General features: G+C 44.4%; 1 protein-coding gene across 12 annotated transcripts in view; it reads right to left on the bottom strand.

Moving 5' to 3' along the window:
* NCOR1 (nuclear receptor corepressor 1) overlaps positions 1 to 25,992 on the bottom strand; it is a 205,327-nt gene that overhangs the window by 52,767 nt on the left and 126,568 nt on the right. For 10 of the 12 annotated variants that reach the window (XM_079797252.1, XM_079797257.1, XM_079797247.1 and 7 more), the window contains 4 exons: positions 24,114 to 24,240; positions 14,246 to 14,795; positions 9,891 to 10,020; positions 2,164 to 2,359 (listed from right to left, as the gene is read on the bottom strand). In XM_079797252.1, the coding sequence (XP_079653378.1) occupies positions 2,164 to 2,359; positions 9,891 to 10,020; positions 14,246 to 14,795; positions 24,114 to 24,240 (1,003 nt within the window). The remainder of the gene's footprint in view (positions 1 to 2,163; positions 2,360 to 9,890; positions 10,021 to 14,245; positions 14,796 to 24,113; positions 24,241 to 25,992) is intronic. The other 2 variants (XM_079797259.1, XM_079797248.1) reach the window with 1 other exon arrangement.

Here is a 25,992-nt window from a genome sequence, read left to right as displayed (position 1 = left end):
AGTGATATAACAATGATAACAGTACCTTTGTGGTATCTATTTATATTATTATTACATAACTAGTGGCCTAGTACATTGAAAGAAAATTAATTAAAAGAAACCTTTTAATATTGCTATTCACCCTTTCTCTAATAATAGAAGTGTCAACCAAATTCACTATCGACCATGACAGATGGAAACATACGTGTGCGACTGGCACCAGCAAGAGCTTTATATGTATCACGCATGTGCGAGCGCGAGTCAACTTAGCCTTTTATATATATATACAATAAACTTGCTTAATTAGACCTGCTTTCTGATGTAGCTAAACTTTTTCCAGCCCAGTGAAGCACCCCAACTTCTCTTTCAGGTAACTGTCAACAACACAGCAGTAAATATCAACACAAAGCAGATTATTATTGTAGATCATGCAGGGAGAGCAAAGGGTAAAATACTTAACTGCAGCAGTGTTTGACTATTCTGTGCAGTGAGAAAACCTGAAGTCATTTTCAAGGTCCACCATTTCTTATTTCTTTTCAGTAAGGTCAAGTTTCTAAGCTTTCTAAATCTCCATTTTCTGGCTAATGAAAAGAAAATAGGATTCCACTGAGTCGCCTAACTACCTACTCCAGGACTTCTGTGAGGATCAAATGAGATGAGGCACAGGAAAACACTTCACAGACATTTGGTTAAAGTGTAAAATGTTTGCACCTGGCTATAAAGCAAGTCATGTTTCTGGGCTGAAGAAACTCCAAGGAGCCTAGTCACTAGGGAGAGGAAGCTGGGCAGTACTATGTGATGTTATTACCCGGTGCTCACAGCTACTGTTTCTGGGCTGAGCTGGGCTGTGGGCCGCATTTTTCGCCATGGGATCTCGGCAGCGTCAGCTGTGATTTGGTGAGCTGTCACTCCAGGGTGGTGGCAGGGCCTGTGTCCCACTTGGGGGAAGCCAAGTGTTGCTTTGCGGGTGCCAGGTCCGTAGTACTGTTTCTCTGTAAATGGCCAGTGCGCATCATGGCAGCTCCTGCGTTGAGCATCTGCCCCCTGGTGGTCAGTGTACGTCAGAGCAACTAGTTGGACACTTAGCATATTAGCCTATTTTATATATATATAGACTGGAGGCCTGATGCACGAAGATTCGTGCAAGAATGGGCCTTCCTTTCCCTGGCTGCCGGCACCACCTTTGCTCCGGCCCAGAGTGGCTGGGGCAGTGTGGAATGCCTGTGTCATCGCCATGGTGATGACGCATGTGTCCCGCCCCCAGCCGTTCAGCGCCTGTGTATGCAAATTAACCCGCCATCTTTGTTGGGTTAATTTGCATACTCACTCCTGATTGGCTGGTGGGCATAGTGGAGGTACGATCAATTTGCATTTTTCTTTTATTAGTGTAGATAATATATTAATTAGTATGCAATATTATATTACATTATATGTTATATATATAAAAAATAAGGCTGAACATGTGTTATAAAACCATACTGAATGTTCATTCTTTTTTTTAAAATATATTTTTATTGATTTCAGAGAAGGGAGAGGGAGAGAAAGAAAAATATCAGTGATGAGAGAGAATCATTGATGGGCTGCCTCCTGCACACCCCACAGTGAGGATTGAGCACACAACCCAGGTATGTGCACTGAACGGGAATCGAACCATGACCTTCTGGTTCATAGGCCGATGTTCAACCACTGAGCCATGTGGGTTGGGCTGAATGTTCATTTTTTTTTTATGGGTTACAATCCCCTCAAGGTAGATAGAAAATTTGTACTTCACAAAGAAGAAAACTCAAACTCAAAAAGGTTAAGGGATTTGGCCATGGCCACACAACTGGTAATGCTGGGGTGAGGGTTAAGTCAAGGTCTGACTGGCTCTATACACTACACAAAGTTGCAGAGAATTAGAGTATTAACCTATCACTGTGATTTGTTTGGAGGACAAGATAACAATTCATTCTTTGAAAACTCAGATGACGAGCATAAAGCATGGTTTTTATACATATAAATGAATAGCAGAAAATTCAATAATACTAACATTACTTAATAATTTCACTGAAGTCAATTCATCTGCTCTGAAAAAGTATAATGTATCAATTAATACGCTAGTAATTTACAAAGCACGAAGGCCACTACCTTTGAGTATGACTTTGTTTCCTTTTAGGCCAGTTTTGTGATGATAGCTCTACCTACCTTCCCACTCTCTCTTTGGACTCTTGGAGGTGCCACAGGGACTTGTGGAACTTCTACATTCCAAATCCATCTGTTCCTGCCTCTGCCGCTGCTCTTCCAGAAGTGCTGACTCATGCATCGCTTTAATGTGTCGCTGGTAGAGGGCAAAGCCACTCACTTGGGTTCCAACTGGCATATTACATGGGGCGCAGGACACCTACAGGAAGAAAAAAAATTAAATATGCCATGACCAACATAATAATTACCACCTGTTGCAACTAATGCTTATTTCTGTTATGTTACTGGTCAAAGTGATTTTACCATGTTTTAACTGAAATAATCTTCAAGTATAATGATTAAAATGCTAAACAGTTACTTTCAGAAATGAACACAATATAAATCACAAAAGTTGTAATAAGGTAAATCAAATTAGAAATTAAAACACTGTCTGCTACTAACTTATGATGATCAAATCCTTGGTAGCTCAGCCCTTCGTCCTTACCCCTCCTCTCAATGTCCTCTTTTTACCGCAGACAATCAGTTGGAGTACAGGGGAGTCTCCCCAGTTGGCCAAGATGGCGACAGGAGGAAGTTCTTTCACTGAGGGGTCAAACACTAGAAAGATGAATGGACAGGGCCCCAGAAGGCCATAAAGCTAGAAATATGAATGGAAAGGCCACAATGTGCCAAAAGCTAGGAAAATGAATGGATAGAAAAAAAATAAAAAGCCCTCCCCTCCCTATTCCTATACGAACAGCAGGCTTGAGCAGGAAGAAAGAGAGATGGTCTTAGAGACAGGGAGTCCACTGTTCTTCCAGGTTGTATGGCACCTAAATAAAACCTCTTTCCTTTTTATTTTTTATCCTCACCTGAGGATATGTTTTTATTGATTTTGACAGAGGAAGGGAGAGAGAGGGAAACATTGATTTGAGAGAGACATATCCATCAGCTGCCTCCTGTATGCGCCATGCCCCAACTGGGGATTGAACCCACAATCTAGCTATGTGCCCTAACCGGGAATCAAACCCAGAATCTTTATGATATATAGGACTCCACTCAACTGAGCAACCCTGCTGGGCAAAACCTCTTTCCTTTTGCTCCAGCACCTGCCTCACAAGTTTGGCTTTTGTTGCAGTAGGCAGGCAAACGTCCGTTTTTTGTTTTTTGTTCAGTTACAGTTTTTGAGGACTCCGCTGGGACAGCATGGACCTCAAGCAAGTCCTGGAGGGCTCGGGTGGGGTCCCAGCGGCCTGTGGCAGGCCGGCCCAGGGACAGTGAGACTGTGGGACTTCCCAGCAGCTGCCAAGAGCTTTTCTCGGGGAATTTGCCTGCACCCCTTCTCTAGGTGTCAGCCACCTGAAATGCTTGGCTGGTGGAAGGAAACGGGTTTGGGGGGAGAGGAACTCCAAGACTGCACACCAGGTCCTCTCTCCCTGCCGCTCAGGCTTCGTGCTGCTCGGGCTTCATGCCACTGGGGTCCTGCTAGCACTGCTGTGGCGTCGGCTGGCAGGAGGTAAGACAGTAAGAGCTGCTTGTGAGTACTCATTTGGAATAACGGAATTATGGATCCAATTTTTGTTCAGATGTCCCCACTTTGTCTGGGGTCTGGCTATGGCTATGGTTTTGGGTTTGTACTTTTGTGCCATCGGGGTGTTCTGTTTCGACTCCTGAAGGGAGCCCACTGGGCCGAATTTTAGAAGACTGGTCCTCGTACAGCCATGGTCTAATGACTAAGAAGGAATTGGTTTTCTACTGTAACACTGCTTGGCCTATGTATCCTTTATACTACTCGGGAAAAATAGGTTCCCTAAATTACTACTCCATCACACAATTGGAATTGTTTTGCCAATGGTCAGGGAAATGGAATGAAATCCCTGATGTCCAGGTGTTCATGTTTTTATAGGCTAAGGATTCGACAAAGAAAGGGAACAACTTAATGATCCAGAGAAGGGAACTGGCTCCAAAACTCCCTCCAATAGAAAGACACAGAAGAAAAGGAGAAAGGAAATAAGTCTCTTTAATGCCCAGCAACCGAGGGATCCAGGGTTAGCAGCAGGAGGATTTCCCCCTCCACCCGCCCCCCATTTCCGCTGCTGATGCCCCTGAGATAGAGCCAGAGGGGCGGCAGGCCCACCCCGTATGCTGAAGAAATGGTCTCCCCCTCAATGTCCTGGCAGGGCACCCAATTTGGCCAGAGAGCATCCCTACTTGGAGCAGGATAATTCCCTTTGAGGCAATACCCTATAAGCTGAATAAACCAGAAAGACCAGTCTGATGGCTTCCTTAAGGCCCACACTCCATTTCTACTTCAGATTTAATGAACTGGAAGAATTCCAACACCTCATACAGGGAGGATCCTCAGAAAATGGTAGATCTTATCACCTCCACTTTTGCCTTTCACCACCCGAACTGGGCAGATGTCTAGGCTCTTCTTAACATCCTGCTAACAGCTGACGAAAGGTGGCTGGTTATACTAAATCAGGCTAATGGAGAAGCTCATCACCTCCATCAAGAGAATCTCAGTGGGATCCCCCACCCAGCCAGGGCAAATCCCTTGACAGAGCTCAACTGGGACCTGAACAGCAGGGACCTAGCCTCCCTAGAACATTATAGAAAGTGCATATAGGACAGGCTTAAGAAAGGGGTGCCTGGACAAAAGGGCCTGCATGTGATATGCGCTGTTCAACAGAGACCAAATGCAGATCCTTCTGAATTTTTAGAAAGGATCTATCAGGCCTATCAAAAGCACACTGATATTGACCCACAGGCACCAGAAAATGTCCAGATGGTAAATGTGACTTTTATTGGGCAAAGTGCCTGCAGATCAGAAGGAGCTCAAGCATTTAGACAAGATGTTGGGAATTAATCCCTCCCAGCTGGTGGACAGAGCCTTTCAAGCTTACCATGCCCGGGAAACAAGGACACTGAAGCAGGCCACTGTTACCTTAGAAACAGTGCGGGGGGGGGGGGGGGGGGACCAGAAGGAGAGGTGGGATCCGAAAGGAAAAGGGAAAGACCCACTAGGCTCCAATCAATGTGCCTATTGTAAAGAAACTAGATCACATGACAACAGGATGGCTGCCATGCCTCTGGGCACTAGCAGCAACCTCTGACATCCTACAGAATGGGTAGAGGAATACCCCACTAGAACTGAGAAGGCAACTGAGGTAGCAAAACTTCTACTCAAAGAAATAATCCCTAGGTTTCAACTTCCTTACACCATTCAAAGTGACACTGAACCGCTGTTTACTTCAGAAATCTCCCAGGAGATAGGACAGGCACTGCAGACTCAATGGAAACTGCATGAATCTTGGAGACCCATCTACAGGGAAGACTGAGAAAATAAGCCACACAAGCCCTGGCCGGGCAGCTCAGCTGGTTAGAGCATCATCCCGATATGCCACAGTTGTGGGTTTGATCCCTGATCAGGGTACATACAAGAATTAACCAATGATTGCATAAATAAGTGGAACAACAAATTGATGTTTCGCTCTCTAAATCAATCAATAAATAAAAACTAAAAAAAAAAAGAAAAAGAAAATGAACCACACAATAAAGAAGATCCTGGTGAAATATGCCAGGAAACACATTTGAAATGCGACTAGGTACTTACTCCCTATTGCCTTGCTCCCGATTAGGGTAGCACTCTGAAGTGGGGCTTAAATTAAGTCCTTTGAAACAGTTTATGAAAGACCCTTCCAAGTGTCTGTTTTAGGAGCACCTCCTTTAGATTTAGAGCAGCAATCAAACATCAAATAATATGTACAACAGCCCAGGCAAACACTAAGAATTTTGCACAAGTTTGCTCATTGCGGGTCTATCTACCCATCTGACGAGCCCTTACACCCATTCCAGCCTGGAGACTGAGTCTTACTAAAGACCTGGAAGATTCAAGTTAGCCGAGCAATGGGCCAGTCCCTGTGATGACCTGCTGACAACACCCTCTTCCCCAAAGCTCACGGGAATCAAGTCTTGGACCCACCCTCTCGGGTAAAGCAGGTGCTGCCTGAGGAGAACTCGGATTTGCTGCTGCTGTTGATGCTGCAAGGGGAAACTGGACCTGCAATCCCGAGAGATTTAAAATTCCTCTTTCGGGAAGGAGCAGCGCCTCCCACAGCTAAGTGACCATATTACTTCTCCTTTTATTATTTGTTTACAATTGCTCCACTCTATGCCCAGGCTTAGACTGACAACGCCTTGTCTGCATTCCCCAGAAAGCGGCTTCCTTGGCAAACGTGTCCTGCTGGTGGGTGTGCCACCCAGAGCCCTACTCAAGATTAGATCCGGCAGATCCCTTCGTCTCTCCGGTCTCTGACTTCACTACAAGCCCTGGCGACCGGGCACACCCTCACCCAGCACCTGATCGTCTGTCTGCCCAGGAGCTTGCCCTGTGGCAGCCCATCGGCAACACTGGCTCTGAAACAGAAAGCAGAATGCCAGCTCCGCTTGTCACAGGGCCACCCTCCAGAAACCACGTATGCCGCCTTCAGACAGCAGTCCTCCTCCCTCGTGTAAAGGCTTCCTCCATTCCTGACCCCCCTCTTCTTTTAGTAGACAGTAAGAATCTCTGGACCCACGGATAGGTAAGACTATGAAGAAACTACCGAAGATGAGACCTTCATCCATTTACTCTTGTAAGATTACAAGGGTGCAGAGTTTGTTTGTTTGTTTTAAATATATTTTTATTGATTTCAGACAGGGAGAGGAAGAGAGATAGAAACATCAATGATGAGCGGGAATCATTGATTGGCTGCCTCCTGCACGTTGGACCGAGCCCGCAACCCAGGCATGTGCCCTTGACCGGAATTGAACCTGGAACCTTTGGGTCCCCAGGCTGGCGCTCTATCCAATGAGCCAAACCAGCTAGGGCAAGGGTCCAGAGTTTTGAAGGGGAAGTTGTTACCACAGTCAGTCAGTTGGAGCATCAGGGAGTCTCTACAATTGGCCAAGATGGCAGCAGAGGAGGTTCTTACACTGAGCACACCAAAAGCTAGAAAGATATCCAATCTGTAAAACTGCAAACCAAGTGCATTGCACCTAAGGCTAGCAAGATAACTGAATGGGGGAAAAAATAAAGACCTCCCCAGTCCCTATCCCTATAATAATGGTGGACTTGAACAGGAAGAGAGTGGTCTTTGAGACAGGAGTCCACCATTCTCCCAGGTCTCCTAGGTCAAATGGAACCTGAATGAAACCTCTTTCCTTTTGCACCAACACCTGCCTCACAAATTTGGCTTTTGTGGCAGCAGGCAGCTGAACCTGTGTTTTTTCAGTTATACTCTCACCAGGTAATGGTATCCTCTTTTGTGGATTTAAAGGTCATCTATATGTTAACAACTCATAAATTTCTATTTCTAAAACATTTTTCTCCAAAGTCTACACTTAGAAAAATTGCCTAACAACTCCACTTGGATATCTCAAAGCTCCTCAAAACCTATATGCAAAATTGAACTTTTCATTTTCTAAACTCAATGTTTCTCCTACAGCAATCTCCATTTTAGAAAACTGAACCTCAGCAGCTTCAGCCAGACACTGGCAGTCATCCTTAACTAATCAATCTCTTCAACTCCCACAACTAATTCATTAACATATCAATTTTCCTCCAGTCAGAAATCAAATGTTACTTCTTCAATTAGGTTATCCCTAACCATTATACAGGCTGGGGCAAAAGCAGATTTACATTTGTGAGTAAATGAAACAGTTTATTCTTGTATTATTATTTATTATTATATTGCTTTCCATACGAACAACTACTTTATTTCATGAATACAAAATAATCCTGGGGAAGTAGGCACCTAACCTTTTTTAGAAGCTGTTATCTAAAGACTTCCATAGTGTTTTCTGCTACTATAAGTAAAAAATATCACTGAATGTTAACACACACATAATTTTCTTGCTTTTGTGCTTTGGCTTATATGTAAATATGGCCTTTCCTATTTTGCTACAAAAAGTCAAATGAAGTGTTCTGGTCTAACCAAAGTATTATTTCCTAAGTCGAATCTTATTCACATGTCTCAACAAGAAGGAAGCTCTCATTTTAAATGTTTAAAAAAAATTTTTTTAATTTTTTGCTTTTCCTTTTCTCTCATTTTAATTTTTAAAAAAATATATTTTTATTGATTTCAGAGAGGAAGGGAGAGATAGAAACATCAATGGTAAAAGAGAATCCTTGATTGGCTGCCTCCTGCATGCCCCTCCTGGGGATTGAGCCCGAAACCCGGGCATGTGCCTTGACCTCCTGGTTTTATAGGTTGATGCTCAACCACTGAGCCACGCTGGTTGGTCTCATTTTAATTTTTATTATGATTTTTTTCTATGTCTTATGATCACAACCAATCTCTAAGTTTTTTGAAGTCAGAGATTATAATATGTGTATATTCCATACAGCATTAAATGCTGTCTTGAACTGGGTAGATATTCAATAAATATCCATTTGAAGAAACTGATGAATAACAAATGTTTCATGATTTTTTTTTGTGAGCCTATCACATGCGCACACTTAACTTTTCCCAATTATCACATGAGTTAACAAATTTTTTGTGTTTTTGTTTGTTAATCCTCACCCGAGGATATTTTTCCTATGATTTTTAGAGAGAGTGTAAGGAAGGGGGAAAGACAGAGAGAGAAAAAACATCGATGTGAGAGACACATCGACTGGTTGCCTCCTGCACACGCCCCTGACTGGCAGGGGATTGAGCCTGCAACTGAGATACATACCCTTGACCAGAATTGAACTAGGACCCTTCAGTCCAAGGACCAACACTCTATCCACTGAGAAAACTGGCTAGGGCACAATAAAGCAGGAGATAGAACATAACTAAGTAAAAGAACAATACCCAAGATTGGAATTCACTACCAAAAGGGAATCAAACTTGAAGGTAAAATATAAATAAAACTAGATTTGGAATTACATACTGAAGTTAGCCATACTCTATACTTCATTCTAAATATTCCAAACCTATTTATTCTACTACTGTCTTATAGCAAAACAAACAAATCAAAAGCAGAAGTTACTAATATTTATGGCTAGAGAATTATATTTCGTTTGTTTTTTTTCTTAGAAATGACCATCTCAATCAATCATCACAATGAATCTAATACGAATATCCAACAGATAAACAAAATGGATATTATAAATCTTAAAAAGGAAGAAGATTCTGACACATGTTACAACATGATTAATCTTGAGGACATTATGCTGAGTGAAATAAGCCAGTCATAAAAAGACAAATACTTATATTCCACTTATATGAGGTACCTAAAGTAGTCAAAATCATAAAACAGAAAGTAGAATAGTGGTTACCAGGAGCTGGGAGATGGGGAAAAGGAGAGTTATGGTTTAATAGGAATAGAATTTCAGCTTTACAAGATGAAAATATTCTGGAGATCTGTTTCACAACCATTATGAATATACTTAACACTACTCAACTATACACTTAAAAATAGTTGATGATAAATTTTAGTACCCCAATTTTTTTAAATCCTCAATTGAGGACATGTGTGTGTTTTTTTAACGAATTTTTAGAGAGAGAAGAGGGAGGAGAAACACCAGTGTGAGAAACATTGATCAATTGCCTTCCTACACACCCCAACCAGGGATTGAACAATGCTCCAACCAATTGAGCCACCTAGCCAAGGCTTTTACCATAGTTTCTTTAAAAATCAAGTATTGATTAAAGGAGAGAAGAAATGTGTCTACAGGTCTTTGTTTTTCAACTTTACTTTTCTTACTCATATTAAGCACTTACCATTGGTGGAATAACAGCAGCTCGATGCTGAAGCTGTGGCAGGTCCAGTGGATTTGGTTTCATTGGGGATGAGACCAGTATAGATCCAGTGGGATTTAACATTGAAGGCTTTGAGTCCATAGGAAACATTCTGCAATTGGCAATTATAAAAAGAGAAGTTAACATATTCTTATTTAAGACTTTAAATACAGAGTGGGGCAAAAGCAGGTTTACAGTTGTGAGCATGTGAAACACCGAGTATATTCTTGTATTATTTTCCATACAAACAACTATAAACCTACTTTGCCACACGCTGTATACTAGTATAATCACCATAAATCCTTCTAAGTCAATACGTACACACACACACACACACACATCACATTAACCTTACAAGATATTTATACAGTACAGAAAAGAGAAATTATAATGCTAATTACCCTGGTAAAAAAATCTAATACGGATTAATAGGTTGAAATTTATCTGAATTTAATCATCTGCATCTAACCAACTAAATAGTTTGAGCAAATGCCGTTATTAAAATGTTAGGTACTAATTTACCACTAATACAGATTACAAACTAGTTACCTGTTACAAAATGGTTTGCTAGGATCACAGAGTATTTTTAAAAACATTTATATAAACCACTGTCCTTTTAAAATTGAGAATTTCACCCAGAATTCCAGACTCCTGGTTTCTTACGTAAATTGGAAAGAAATGGTAACGTGAAACCAGCATTCCCACAGAGCAAGAACATGCTAACTTGTAGCAGCTGCCCTTGTAGCTCCTCCGTTCAGCACAGCATCTGCCATCTTTTTTTTTTTTTTTTAAATATATTTTATTGATTTTTTTACAGAGAGGAAGAGAGAGGGATAGAGAGTTAGAAACATTGATGAGAGAGAAACATCGATCAGCTGCCTCTTGGACATCCACTACTGTGGATGTGCCCGCAACCAAGGTACATGCCCCTGACCGGAATCGAACCTGGGACCCTTGAGTTCACAGGCCGACGCTCTATCCACTGAGCCAAACCAGTTTCGGCAGCATCTGCCATCTTATACTCCACTGGCTTCACTCGTTTTCAGTACTACACTTGAGTTTAGAAAATTAAAACTAGTATACAATAGTGCCACACCTTACGGGCCTGATTATATTTCCAAATGTTGTCAGTTATTGGGGGAGGTAACATTTAAAAGGTATAAATTGATAAGAAAATTAGAATGTATAAAAGAAAATAATTTACATTTTACATGAGAATAAAGATGATATTAAAGATGTAGAAAATTGAAAGCGTTATTTTGATAGTTTGAAAGTGATATTGACTTCAGAAATGTCATTCAGAGACCACCATATATTTCCAATAAATTTCTGATTTTCAAGACTACTGTCATGCTCATCTCTTATGATGCTCCTCCATTTAGATTAACTGCTATCCAAATTTTTGCTTCATTTATAAATATAGTTACCAAAACCAATAGTGCAAAACATAGAAAATCCTTATTTTAGATTAGATGTTTCATTAAAGAATACCTAAAAATGGACAACACAGCTTAAATCCACTCATGCTAATCCCAGTCAAAGTCTGGGACAAGTAAAATCTAGATTATAATGACGTGAGGGAAAAAGATTTTGAGATGGTTGAATTTTCTGGAAAAACCAATGGTTAAGTAGGAACCCTTATTTTAATTCCTGTTGGTTAAAATTCTAGTATTTAAGATATAAAAATCTCTTTGGAAAAATATCACTATGATGCTTGATCTTATTATTCTAGCATTAAATCTCATTCTAGAGTAAATAAGATATAAATATACTGGCTATGGACTAAAAGCACAACAACACCAGCAAGATACACTATGAACAGAATTGGCTATCTGCTGAGTGCCTTATTTGCCTTTTTCTAATTATAATGGGGGGTGAAAAACAGGATTAAATTGGGTTTCTCATTAACCTTTTGCACTCGGATGTCGAGATTAAAATTACTCTTTGAATGTATCAATAATTTGAAATATAAAAAAATCCAAATAAATAAGTTTGTATGAAAAGAAACTCCAGTTTTTTATTCTACTGCCGCGCTTTGTAAAATCTGGGGTATTTAAAAAATTAAATCCCGAGTAGAATAAAGGAATCGAGAAAAAAGCAAGCAAGTGCAAAGGGTTAAATGAGGTTTTAGTCTAATTCATTTCTAGAATTTGTATCAATCTAGCATTCTACTGTGATTCTAAGTGACTCCATTTCTTTCAAAGAAAAGGAACCACCAGGAAATCAAATATCTATATACTAGAGGCCTGTTGCACGAAATTTGTGCACGGGGGGGGGGGGGGGGGGTGTCCCTCAGCCCAGCCTGCACCCTCTCCAATCTGGGACCCCTTGAGGGATGTCCAACCGCCCATTTACGGGCAGTCGGACATCCTGCCAGCTCCCAACTGCCCTCCCCTACAGGCCTGGTTCCCCCCAACTGCCCTCCCCTGCATGCCTGATCCCCCCCCCCCCAACTGTCCTCCACTGCAGGCCTGGACCCCCCAACTGCCCTCCACTGCAGGCCTGGTGTCCCCCCCCAAACTGCTCTCCCCTGGAGGCCTGGCCCCCCCCAACTGCCCTCCCCTGCCGGCCCGGTCACCCCTAACTGCCCTCCCTGCTTGCCTGATTGCCCACAACTGCCCTCCCCTGCAGGCCTGGTCAGCCCCCAACTGCCCTCCCCTGCAGGTCTGGTCACCCCCCAACTGCCCTCCACTGCAGGCCTGGTGTCACCCCCCAAACTGCTCTCCCCTGGAGGCCTGCCCCCCCCCCCCAATTACCCTCCCCTGCCGGCCCGGTCACCCCTAACTGCCCTCCCTGCTTGCCTGATTGCCCACAACTGCCCTCCCCTGCAGGCCTGGTCCCCCCCCCAACTGCCCTTCCATGCAGGCCTGGTCCCCCCCAACTGCCCTCCCCTGCAGGCCTGGTCCCCCCTCAACTGCCCTCCCTTGCTGGCCTGGTCTCCCCCAACTGCCCTCCCTTGCTGGCCTGGTCACCCCCAACTGCCCTCCTTTGCTGGCCTGGTCACCCCTAACTTCCCACAACTGCCCTCCCCTGCAGGCCATCTTGTGGCGGCCATCTTGTGTCCACATGGGGGCAGCCATCTTGTGTCTTGGAGCGACAGTCAATTTGCATATTACTTTTATTAGATAGGAGGATATAAAAGGCTAATATGCAAAGTGTTCCCTTGGGAGTTCAACCAGGAGACCGGGAGTTCAATTGCTCACTATGATGTGTGCTGACCACCAGGGGGCGGAACGGAATGAAGGCAGGCCCTGGCTGGCAGCCAGGAGGCCCCGATCTACTCTGATTGCTGGTCAAGCCTAGGGACCCTACTGTGCATGAATTTTGTGCACCAGGCCTCCAGTATTACATAAAGTAGCATCTATTTCTGTAAAATATATAGTTTAATACTGGAATTTTTTATAAAACCATAAAGATGATATATTCTTATATTAATTTAACTAGAGGCCTGGTGCACAAAATTCATGCAGGGTAGAGTCCCTAGGCCTGGGTGGCAATCAGGGCTGATCTGTGGGGCGATTGGGGGGTCACTGCTGGCACTCACCTTGGCTGGCCTGGCACCGCCCACTCACTGGTCACCTCCCTCTGCAGGGCAAATGGCGGGACAATTGGGGGCCCCCACTGGCGCCCAGCTTGGCTGGCCTGGGCCCTGTGGGCAGCTCCTGTGTTGAGAGTCTGCCCCCTGGTGGTCAGTGTGCATCACAGTGACCGGTCGTTTTGCCGTTTGGTCAATTTGCATATTAGGCTTTTATTATATAGGATGACTGAAAGTATTTATAAATTAATTTGTATTATACCTGATATTTTAAATTACAAATAAAGCAACTAAAATTTTAACTGATAAAAAAGTGATCATTATAATTACCATTAACTTACATTTAAATTATTAAAATGCTTTTAGAAAACTTAACATGTTTCTCATGTCAATATTTTCTTACATCTAACACTGTGGGTACAGTGAGCCTTGGGGGTCTCAAAGCAAAAAAAGCTGGAACAAATACCTTTTGTTTCTACCTTCATCATCACATCATACTACTATCACCAGTAATGGCAGTCATCTGTGGTTTATTTTAGTTCACAACTTTGTCAGATGAAATCCCTTTTCTGCTATCATATGGAATGCATGCAACAACTAATGTAAAAAATATGTAATTTTTTTCATTAAAAAATAATGATCACACAGTTGTTATTGGTTTAAAAAAATTTTAAAGCATACACACTACCTTTAATTTGCTGATGTTTATACAGGAGTACTTCCTGTAGCCAATAGCATTTCTCTGATTTAGTCAGCGACCAACAGAGTAAAGATAGAATAATAGTTAATGAATGAGTCTCACCTCTGTCTCTCTGGCTCTCCATCCACGTCTTCATCAGCACTGCAGGTGGCACTGGAATCATTGTCTGACGGGGGTTCAGGCCTTTGGACATTTACCTGCTGAGCCACCACCAAATTGTCATCTCCAGGCTCTGTCTTCTCACTGGCTTTCTCCAGGTCCCTTTCTTTGGTATCACCTTCAACTTGAGACGGGTTGTTTTCAGGTACCCCCATTTCAACATCTACAGAGTCTGCTTTGGTAGTCGTGGGAAGATCAAGAACGGAAGTCACGTCAGCACTGTGCTCCTGATGTTCAATATCCATTGGCTCTGCTACCTCAACAGTGCCACCATTATTCGCCTGGGTCACCACACTTTCATTTTCAGCTGGTTTTGTACTTGGAGCTGACGAGGGAGATGCACTGGGAGCAGTTTCAGTGGTACACTCATGCTCAGCTGCAGGTTCAGTGTTTCCTCGAGAAGTCAAATTTTCAGTGCTATCTTCGCTGGGCTTCACAGCTTCAACTGGTGAAGGAGAAGGAGCACTTTCTGTATCAGAACTATTTTCAGCACCTTAAAGATAATGATACAGCATAAAAATCTGATAATGAGCACGGTTCACGTGGTGATAGAAGCCATGCTTGAGAGCAGTTGTTTAGGACAGATTTCACTCCTTCAATGACCTCCCTAAAGTGTTACCACCATTGGGAAAGCCAGTTTTCTACAGAGCATGAAAGGGAAAGACCAAATTGTCTTGACCTTCTGAAACTGAAAGTGTAAAAGCTTTTAATGTCTAAAAATAATTTATATGAAATCTGAAAAACAAAGAAAGAAGGAAAAACAAAACCAAACAAAAACCATTCCCATAAATGGTAACATTCTGGACTGTTTCTACCAGCCTGTATCTGTGCTTTTCTTTTTACCAGTAATTTGCGACAAAAATATAACATGAATTACATCTGTAATTTTAAGTTTAATGTGGCGGCCACATTAAAAATCTGAACAGAGATTGCTAAAATTAACTTTAACAATATAGTTTATTTAACCCAATTGTCCAAATATCATTTAAACATGTAATCAATATAGAAAACTACTATGATGTTTTACCTTTTTTGGTACTAAGTCTTTAAATCTGATTATATTTTACATTTTTAATGCATCTCAATTTGCACTAGTCACATTTAAAGAGCTCAACAGCTACCACACTAGACAGCAAAGCTCTGTAATAATAGTACAGATTTCTAATGTAAAACGCTGTAGTCCTGCTCTTTTCCCTACATCATTTGTATCATCTTGTAAGTATACTAGAGGGCCGGTACATGAAATTCGTGCACAGGAGGGGAGGGGTGTCCCTCAGTCTGGCCTGCACCCTCTCACAATCTGGGACCCCTAGGGGAGAAGTCCGACTGTCGGTTTAGGCCCGATCCTGGACATCCCTCTCACAATTCAGGATGCTGTATGCACCACTGACCATACTTTTCATACAGGTGAAAGGCATCTTGCTGCTGTATGGGCAGCTACATTTTTTTTGCCCTGATTTTAAAAAGTAGTACATAACACGAACCTTCTGAGGCGGTAGTACCATTTTCCCCATCTTATGGGTGGAAAAACTGAAGCAGAGAGAAGTTAAGTAATTGGCTTTATCATACAGTTGTGTCAGAATCAGAGCTGACCACAAAATGTGCAAGCTAGAGTCCACGCATGTCATCGCTGCATCATTCTGTTTTTTCAGTGTTAGAGTAGCCTTGCCAGGTTCTAATTTTTAAATCTAAGAGACTGTTCCCAATATATACGGTAGGGTCCCTAGGCCTGGTCAGCGATCAGGGCCATCTGTGGGGTGACGGGCAGGGCAAGTGGGGGACCCCTGCTGGCACCTGCGTTGGCTGGCAGCTTGGCACCACCTGCTGGCCAGCCCCGTCCCCTGCCGCTGGTCACCTCCCTCTACAAGGTGACCGGAAAGTGGAGCAATCGGGGTGTGGGGGGGTAGGGGGCCCTGGCACCCCCTTGGCTGGAGGCCTGGTGCTGCCCACGCATAGGCCCCAACCGGCGGCAGCTCCTGCATTGTCTGCCCCCTGGTGGTCAATGCATGTCATAGCAACCATTCGTTCTGCTGTTCGGTCTATTTGCATATTAGAGTTTTATTTATTATACTAGAGGCCTGGTGCACGAAATTTGTGCTCTGGGCGGCAGGGGTGGGGGGGGGCGGTATCCCTCAGCCCGACCTGCACCCTCTCGCAGTTCGGGACCCCTCAGGGGATGTGGGGAACAGGCCTAAGCCAACAGTTAGAAATCCCTCTCATAGTCCGGGACCCCTTGCTCCTTACTGCCCGCCTGCTCGCTGCTCCTTACCACTCAGCTCGCTGCTCCTTAGTGCTGCCACGGAGGCAGGAGAGGCTCCTGCCACTGCCACTGCCACTGCGCTCGCCAGCCGTGAGCCCTATCTTTCTGTGTAGTTGTCCGTGGGCCAACTGCTCTCTTCCTTCTCATTTAGGTTGAGCAGCATGTGAGGGCAGAGCACGCTGTCATGGAACGCAGAGGGCTGCCTGGAGCTGAGGGTAGTGGCCGGGCCCATGGGGTGAGAGATGGACACAGAGGACGCTATCTCACCCAATTGTGGGGTGGGCTGGCTGGCCTTCATCTGTCTGACCCCACCCAGGGAGGGACCTAGCAGGGTGTCTGCCTCTCCATTCTCCATCCTTCCACCTGTGATACCTGTCACCCTTCCATCTGTGACACCTGTCACCCCCCAAAGTGAGTTCAGCTCAATCCCTTAATGTAAATGGGCACGGGGCCGGGGGGGGGGGGGGGGGGGAGGGGAGAGGGCTCCACTCCAGTGCCCCCTGATTCCCAGCAACAGGACCTGGTCGACAGGACCTGGTCTTAGGACAGTGGCCACAGCTACAGAACATAGATCTGTTTCAAGAAAAGTTGGGAATGCAGACTTCAATATGAGCCCCTATTCCAAAAGGTGGCAGTTTATTCACATTGTGGCAAAGACACCTTCAAGAGTAACATAAGTGGGTAAAGTCAGGGCCAAACTGGGCCATTCCCTCATCCAATCTCTCTGAGATGCGTGGACAGAACCCAGTCTCAGCTCTTCGCAGAACCCTTCCGGGGATTTTTTTAAGCCTAAAGGACAGTAGTCTGTCCCCATTCTTGTTCTTTGGGATTTTTTCATCGTCAGATAAAAGGATACGTACATTGGGGCAATCCTCTCGAGATACAATATTCCAGTTGCACCCATGTGATGACGACAGTGCCCCTCAGAGGGAGGGAGCCGACAGATGGGGAGCAGGGAATTCTGAAAACCAAAGCGATGACAGAGATGCTAAGCCTTTCCTTCACGCGTCTGACACCCCTTCTCAGGGGGCCTGCAGGCCGGGCATCTGCTGGACCTTTACCACTTGATGTCCTGGCAGGCTGCCCTGGGCCCTGCTAGGCAGTATGCAGGGCTGCCTGGGCTCAGGGGGAGTTGCCCCCCTCCCCCAGCCACTCCTGGTACAACTCCTACACATGGGCGCTGGTCTCTGGGGGCCACACCGGGATGGCGGCTTAGATGCCTTCCATCTGCCGCAGCAGTGCCCTGTCTGCACACCCGTCCTCCGCCTGGGCGTGGCCCCTGCCACTTAGGCATCCCCGGCGCAGGCCAGGACCTCCATGAAGTGGCAGGGGAACTTGCCCTCTACAGCTTCAGGACCACTTCTGGATGTTCCAAAGCTGTAAGCAGCCTCAAAGCACAGCAGAACCTCTCTGTCCCTTTCAAGGATGACCTCCTGGCAGTCTCTGTTCCTCAGGGTGCGGTAGGTGAGCACTCCCACGTCCTCACTGAACAGCTCCTTGGCCATGGGCCTGAAGATGTATGTCGGGTACCCGTCAGAGCTGGCACCCTCGTGGAGCCTCACCTCCTCCTCCTTCATGTCTCCAGTGTCCACAGTGGCGTCATTAGAGACAAGGTCACTTTGCTCCATTTATCTAAACAATTTCACCTGAGATTGCAGTCAGCACGCCAGCAAAGCTGTGGGAACATCTTCTCAAAGGGCCTCCAATTTCTTGTCATAACATGGGGCCACAATGGCGTGGAAAATCTTGTCAGGGGACAGGTTCTGCAGTCTGGTGAAGTAATCCTTCACCAGAGAGCCCATGATCTGCTGGGAAGACTTGGCCTGCAGAGGTGGGGGGTGATGGGGTAACCCAGCACGTGCTCTGCATATCAGACCCAGCCAGGGCAGGCGGAGGTCAGCATGGGTAGCCAGGGCTCTTCCTCACGGTGCTGGCATTACCGACGCACAAATTCCTTCTGACTCTCCAGGATGCTGAAGTCCGCAGCTATCTTCATGTCAAAGACAGTGCGCCCCAAGGCTTTTGAGGAAGCCGCAGAGCCTTCTGGATGCATCAGTGACACTGAGGCTGAATTTAGCAGCAAAGTAAGAGACTAAAGACACACGGACACTGCCAGCACCTTGTGCTGGTGAGGTATCACATTTCTTATTAAGGTTCAGAACAGAGACAAAGTCCTTAGTGTTCTGCTGAGAAAATTGGACTCCTTTCTCTGCAGTCACACAACTGTCACATGCCAGGCAGTCATTCAGAAATATCTTGGCATTGGTCAACTTATGGAATTCTCCCTTCTCTCCGTTCCCCTGAGCCGGACTCCGGACATTGACTGTGGCATTCTCTTGATCATCAGTTTTTGTTTTTTTACTACATTCCTTCCATGTGTAGTGATCACACTTCATCTGGAGCAGGGTGGGCAGGGCTGGCTCAAGTGACCTGGAGGAAGCACAGGGAGAGCAGTCACTGCTGATCACCCCTGGCACTGAAGGCAGTATCCTTTCTTCCTTGTGGAGCTTCTAGGGAGGGGAAGTGGCCACAGTGTCTGAGGCCAAGTTCCAGGAAGCCGGCAGCGCTGTCGGGATCATGCTGGTGGCCCTGGTCCGTTGGTGCCTGGCATGTCCTCTGGAGATTGAACCTGCAGGACTACTAGGGAGCCAGTCCCCAGTTCGGGCCCGCCGCCGCCACCCATTGATTGGAGCCTGAGGGCCGGGAGGAGAGACCAAGAGGTCTGACTTGTGCCCACTCACCAGTCCCCAGTTCCACCCTGCCTCCGCCATCGATTGATTGAAGTCTGAGGGCCGGGAGGAGGGACCAAGAGGTCTGCTCGCCAGTCGCCGCTACCACCGATTGATTGGAGCCTGAGGGTCCCCGGTTCCCTTGTTAGCCATCCCCTGATCAATCGGAGCCTGAGGGCCGGGGGTTGGACCAATAGTTTGGTCGTCCTGGTCATCACAGCCTCAGGCTTTTTATACATATAGATAGGATTTTTAACGTTTTGACATCTTTACCTAGATAACTCAAAGAAATCACAAAGTTAATGTCTCACACTGGACTTGTACTAACTTTTAAATCAGGTTCTTTTCTAGTGTTTACTATTCCATTAAACACACCAGAAAACTTTTAAATGCTAATCTCACTTATTCTCTTATTCTGTATGGACAAATCTCACAGATTTTCTCTCTAAAAATATTCTTGAAACCATTCATTTCTGTTCAACTGCACTACTGCCATTCTATTCCAAATATGACTTTTCTTCTCACCTTCGACGTCACACCATTCTCTACAACAATCCTATCTAATAAAAGAGTAATGTGCAAATTGACCATCACTCCAACACACAAGATGGCCACCAAAAGATGCCCAGCAGGGGAGGACAGTTGGGAGGGACCAGGCCTACAAGGGAGGGCAGTTGTGGGCAATCAGGCCAGCAGGGGAGGGCAGTTGGGAGGGACCAGGCCTGCAAGGGAGGGCAGTTGGGAGCAATCAAGCCTGCAGGGGAGGGCAGTTAGGGGTGACCAGGCCAGCAGAGGAGGGAAGTTGGGGGCGACTGGGCCTGCAGGGAAGGGCAGTTGGGAGAACAGGCCTGTAGGGGAGGGAAGTTAGGGGAGGCCAGGTCTGCAGGGGAGGGCAGTTAGGAGTGACCAGGCCTGCGGGGGAGGGTAGTTAGGGGCAAACAGGCTGGCAGGGGAGCAGTTAGGCATCAATCAGGCTGGCAGCGGAGTGGTTAGGGTGTGATCAGGCTGGCAGGCAGAAGCGGTTAGGGGCAATCAGGAAGGCAGGCAGCCCTAACCGGTTTGGCTCAGTGGATAGAGCATCGGCCTGCGGACTGAAGGGTCCCAGGTTCGATTCCGGTCAAGGGCATGTACCTTGGTTGCGGGCATATCCCCAGTGGGGGGTGTGCAGGAGGCAGCTGATCAATGTTTCCCTCTCATCAATGTTTCTAGCTCTCTATCCCTCTCCCTTCCTCTCTATAAAAAATCAATAAAATATATTTAAAAAAAAAAAAAAAAGGAAGGCAGGCAGGCGAGCAGTTGGGAGGCAGCAGTCCTGGATTGTGAGGGGGATGTCCGACTGTCCATTTAGGCCCGATCCTACCGGGATTGGGACTAAACGGGCAGTTGGACATAACTCGAGTGGTTCCAGATTGGAAAGGGTGCAGGCTGGACTGAGGGACACACACCCCCCGATGCACGAATTTCATACACCGGGCCTCTAGTCTATATTAATAAAAGGGTAATATGCTAATTTGACCGAAAAGACCGGATGTCTTCTGGACATCATTCCGGACATCCTTCCTGACAAAGCCAGGGCCCGGGCGAAACCGCCCGGGGGCCCGCGGCCGGCCAGAGGGAAGGAAGCCAGAGTCCTGGGTGCAGGGGCTGAGGCAGAGGCAGTTAGGGGCTATCAGGCCGGCAGGGGAGCAGTTAGGGGCGATCAGGCTGGCAGGGGAGCAGTTAGGGGTGATCAGGGATCAGGTCGGCAGGGGAGCAGTTAGGGCAATCAGGACGGCAGGGGAGCAGTTAGGGGTGATCAGGCAGACATGCAGAGGTGGTTAGGGGTGACCAGGCAGACAGGCAGGCAAGCGGTTAGGAGCCAATTGTCCCGGATTGTGAGAGGGATGTCTGACTGCCAATTTAGACTAGATCCCGTAGTTGGACATCCCCCGAGTAGTCCCGGATTGGAGAGGGTGCAGGTCGGGCTGAGGGACCCCCCTCCCATGTACGAATTTCGTGCACTGGACCTCTAGTGCTTTATAAAAGCCAAATCTTACCAAAATTAACCCATACTCTCTTCCTCTCCTTTCCTCACTCTTCTTTCCTACCTCATAAAACCTTTCAATGAAACTTCATTATTCTTAGGATAAAGTTCCAAAATTCTGAGGATGGTCCAGGCTGGTGGGCCCACCCACCTTTCTAACTTCATCTCACATCTTATATTCGCTCTGTATTCTGTTATCACTGGGCCTCTTTTTAGTTTCAGGGAATGCCCATGTGTCTTCCACCTCAGACTCATACATGCCATTTATTCTTGTTTTGTTTTTTAAAACATATTTTTATTTATTTCAGAGAGGAAGAGAGAGGTAGAAATATCAACGATGAGAGAGAATCATCGAATGGCTATCTCCTACACACCCCCACAGGGGATGGAGCCTGCAACCCAGGCACGTGGCCTGAATGGGAATTGAACCATGACCTCCTGGTTCATAGGTTGAAGATCAACCACTGAGCCACACCAGCTGGGCCCATGCCATTTATTCTTATTGAAAAGGCTCTTTCACCTAATTTTCCTTTGAATATTACATCAAATATCACATGCTTTTTTTTAAAAAAGCCTTCTATCATTTCCTTATAATTCCTTAAATTTTATTACTCTGGCTCTTATAACACATACTTGTTACAGTTACAATTTTATATTTATTCACAATGATTTGATTCCTGGCTGCTGCTTCTATTAGGCTATAAACACTGTAAGAGCAGAGTCATGTATTTTGTTTATCATTTAAATCCTAGAGACAAGTACTGTGCCTGCCACACAATAGACTCAAATATTTGCTAAAGTATAAAATGAATAAATGGTTGTAAATATGTCTTAAATTTACTTCACCTTTTCTTGATCCAATTTGCCACTATTATAAAAAGTATATAGAGATGGTCAGTACAGCATTTAGTTTTTAGATTATTTTCTTAAAATTGACAAAACAATATAAAAATTTAAATCTCCCTAAAATTAAAAGATATATATGTCCAATGAGAATCCCAATGGTTTAAGATACATTTCTTAAACTAGGTAAACCAACTTTCCCAATGGTTTAAAGTACAAACTGGGTAAATCAACTTACAGTTTACATAAAAAAGTAAGTCCCTGAGAAAAACCAAGAAAATTGTAAAAAGTACCAGACTGAAAGAGACTTGCCTCTCCAGATGTTCAAACTTACTATAAAGTCAATGTATCACAGCATGTTGGAAGCTGCCACATTACAGGAAAAATAAATCAGTGCTACAGAAGACAGCGTCTAAGATTAGCTGCTAATATGTATAGGAAATTAATATACATCAAAGGTGATATTTTAAATATGTTTTAATTGATTTTCAGATAGAGGAAGGGAAAGATAAAAATCAATGATGAGAGAGAATTTAAATTCTTAACCTATTTTCTTAAAATTGACTACAATACAACATAAAAATTTAAATCTTCCTAAAACTAAAATATATATGTCCAATGAGAATCCCAATGGTTTAAGATACATTTCTTAAACTAGGTAAACCAATTTATAGTTTGGCCTTCTGCATGCCCCCAAGCATGTGCCCTGTCCATGACCTCCTGCTTCATAGGTCGACACTCAACCATTGAGCAAAACTGGCTGGGCTCAAAGGTGCTATTTTAAATCACTGGGTAAAAAATGATTTATTTAATAAACTAGCTCTCTCAGAACTATTTGTCTGGAAGAAAAACATGGACCCTATCTTACACTATATAGAAAAATAATTCCAAATGAAATAGATTTTTAAAAAACGTTTAGAAGATATCCTATATAATAAAAGCCTAATATGTTAAGTGTCCGACTATTTGTTCGACCAGTCGCTATGACGCATACTGACCAACAGGGGGCAGACACTCCAACCAGTAGCTTGGCTTGTTGCTGGGGTCCGGCTGATGGGGCTGGATGAGAGGGGCCAGACACGCCCTGGAGCCCTTTCGCGGCCCCTCCCCGGCCCCAATCGTGCACCGGTGGGGATCCTTGGCCTGGCCTGCACTCTCTCGCAATCTTGGATCCCTCGGGGGGATGTCAGAGAGCCAGTTTCGGCCCGATCCCCGCAGGCCAGGCTGAGGGACCCTACTGGTGCACGAGTCCATGCATCGAGCCTCTAGTTTAGGATAAATGAGGATAATTTAGCTGTTTGAAATACTGGTGACAGAGCAGTGAAATAAACTACATTCTGATGCAGCTGACATTCTAGTATAAAACAGACATTAAACAATACTAAACAATACACAGAAGATATATCAGGTGGTAATAAGTGCAGTAAATAAATAACAAAACTTAGGAACCGGTGGATAAAGAGATATTATAGAGGTAGGGTGACATATCAACAGAGGCCTGAAGAAATGGGAGAACGAGCCAACAGGCACATTTTCGAGAAGAGCATTCCAGGTAGAGGAGTTAGCACATGCAAAATCCCTGAAGTGAGGGTTGCTTTGCTCAGGAACAGCAGAGAGAACAGTGGTTAGAATAGAGTGAGCAAGCACCTCACATCTGTTAGAATGGCTGTTATTAAAAAAAAAAAAAAAAGACAAGAAATATTAAGTGTCTGAAGCATGACTGGCATTTTCAAGATGTTCTCTGTTTGTAGCACTTGGACCATCTCAGGTGCTACATAAATGTTTGTTAGTTGAATGAATAAACACATTATGTTTAAGATGAATGTCTCTATGCTTTGAAAACACCAATGTCCTATTTCCTTAATGAAGCAATTCTTAAATAGTCAAATCACTAAGCTAAAAACTACATATTTGTGCTAGCAGAAGGTACAACTAAGTTTAAGATTTTTGAAATACCTTCACTGTCTTCTGGATTTTCTTCTTCATTAGAGGCTTCAATATCTTCATCTTCCTGAGCAGAAACGGTGGAAGCTACACTTTCACATTGAGACACATCTCGTTCTTCACGAGGTTTTCGTGAAGTCTAGAGTAAAAAAATATTAATTATGATTTAAATAACTAAAAGGAAAGAAACAAGCCTTTTCCTATTGAAATCACAGAGTTCACAAATACATACACACATACTAAACAAGAAGGCTGTATATATGACAGCTGCTCTGGTTAGAGTACACTTATCTCCAGATAACCATTAACTGGTCTTTTGTGTAGGTAAATCGCTTTCAACAAATTGATCAAAAGTAACATATTTTTTTAACTACTCACCACTATACATGCACAAATGGCCCCAAATCACAAAACTCCTGCTCTTCTCCCCTTCCAAATAATGTATTTTCTAATAAAAATAATATACATTTTTTTCTTATAAAAGTAAGTTGGAATGTGGAATCTTCACATGCAATAATGTACTATATCCCCAAGCATTTTCTTCACTATATGATATTATTATCCATTAATTTTTTTTCTTTAATCCTCACCCAAGGATATGTTTTCACTGATTTTAGAGGAGGGGTGAGAGAGAGAGAGAGAGAGAGAGAGAGAGAGAGAGAGAGAGAGAGAGAAACATCAATGTGAGAGAAACATCAAAAAGTTGCCTCCTGAGCACACCCAGATACGGGACTGAACCTGCAACCTAGGTATGTGCCCTGACTGGGAATCGAACCCACAACCTTTTGGTGTATGGGACAATGCTCCAACCAACTAAGCCACTTGGTCAGGGCCAATAGAATTTATTAAATTTCAATGTAATAATTCAAGTACACGAAAATATAAATCCTATATATCTATCTTCCACTGAGTTTTAACAGATAACATTCTGTCATGTTTTCCTGAGATCTTTTAAAAAAAAAAGAAAACACTCTAGACCAGCGGTCGCCAACCTTTCAGACTTCACGGACCACTAGTGGTCTGTGGACCACCAGTTCGCGACCGCTGCTCTAGACCAACAATTGAAGCCTGTTGTTCCTATTATTACAGTTGTAATTAAAATGATCAGAACAAGAAGTTTTAAAGACATTTGTGATGATAATTTTTTGTCAACTTAGCTAGATCATAGTACCCAGATATGTGGTCAAACATTATCCTGGATGTGTTCATGCATGTGTTTTTTTTTTGGACTAGATTAAAATTTAAACCAACAGGCTTCTGAGTTGAGCAGATTACCTTCCATAATATGGAGAGTGCCTCATTCAACCAATTGAAAGCCTTACTAGAGCTAGATTGGTGGCTACCGGAAATCTGTTATCAGACTGCAGCTCTTCTGAGTACGCAGCCTATCACCCTATCCTATTGGATTTTGTATCCACTTAGCCTCCAAAATCATGAGCCAATTTCTTAAAATAAATCAATCTTGCCCTGGCCTGGTGTGACTCAGTTGGAGCATCATCCAGTACACTGCAAGGTTGGGGGTTCGAGACACAGTGGGTGTATATACCCAGGTTGTGGGTTCCATCCAGTCAGGGTGCATACAGGAGGCAATCCATCAATGTTTCTCTCTCACATTGATGTGTCTCTCTCTAATATCAATAAACATATCCTCAAGTGAAGATTTAAAAAAAAATCCTATCTAATGAAAGGCTACTATGCAAATCGACCGAACAGCAGAATGACCAGTCGCTATGACGCACACTAACCACCACGGGGCAGATGCTCAATGCAGGAGCTGCACCCTGGTGGTCAGCACCACTCAGCCAGAAGCCCAGAAGCCGGGATGAGGGCTGGCGAGTGCAGCAGCGGTGGCAGGAGCCTCTCCCACTTCCATGGCAGCACTAAGGATGTC

This window comes from Cnephaeus nilssonii, assembly GCF_951640355.1.
Source record: "Cnephaeus nilssonii genome assembly, chromosome: 19".
Lineage (NCBI taxonomy): Eukaryota > Metazoa > Chordata > Mammalia > Chiroptera > Vespertilionidae > Cnephaeus > Cnephaeus nilssonii.
The sequence above is the reverse complement of the archived record's forward strand: the minus strand, read 5'-3'. Positions and strand labels throughout refer to the sequence as shown.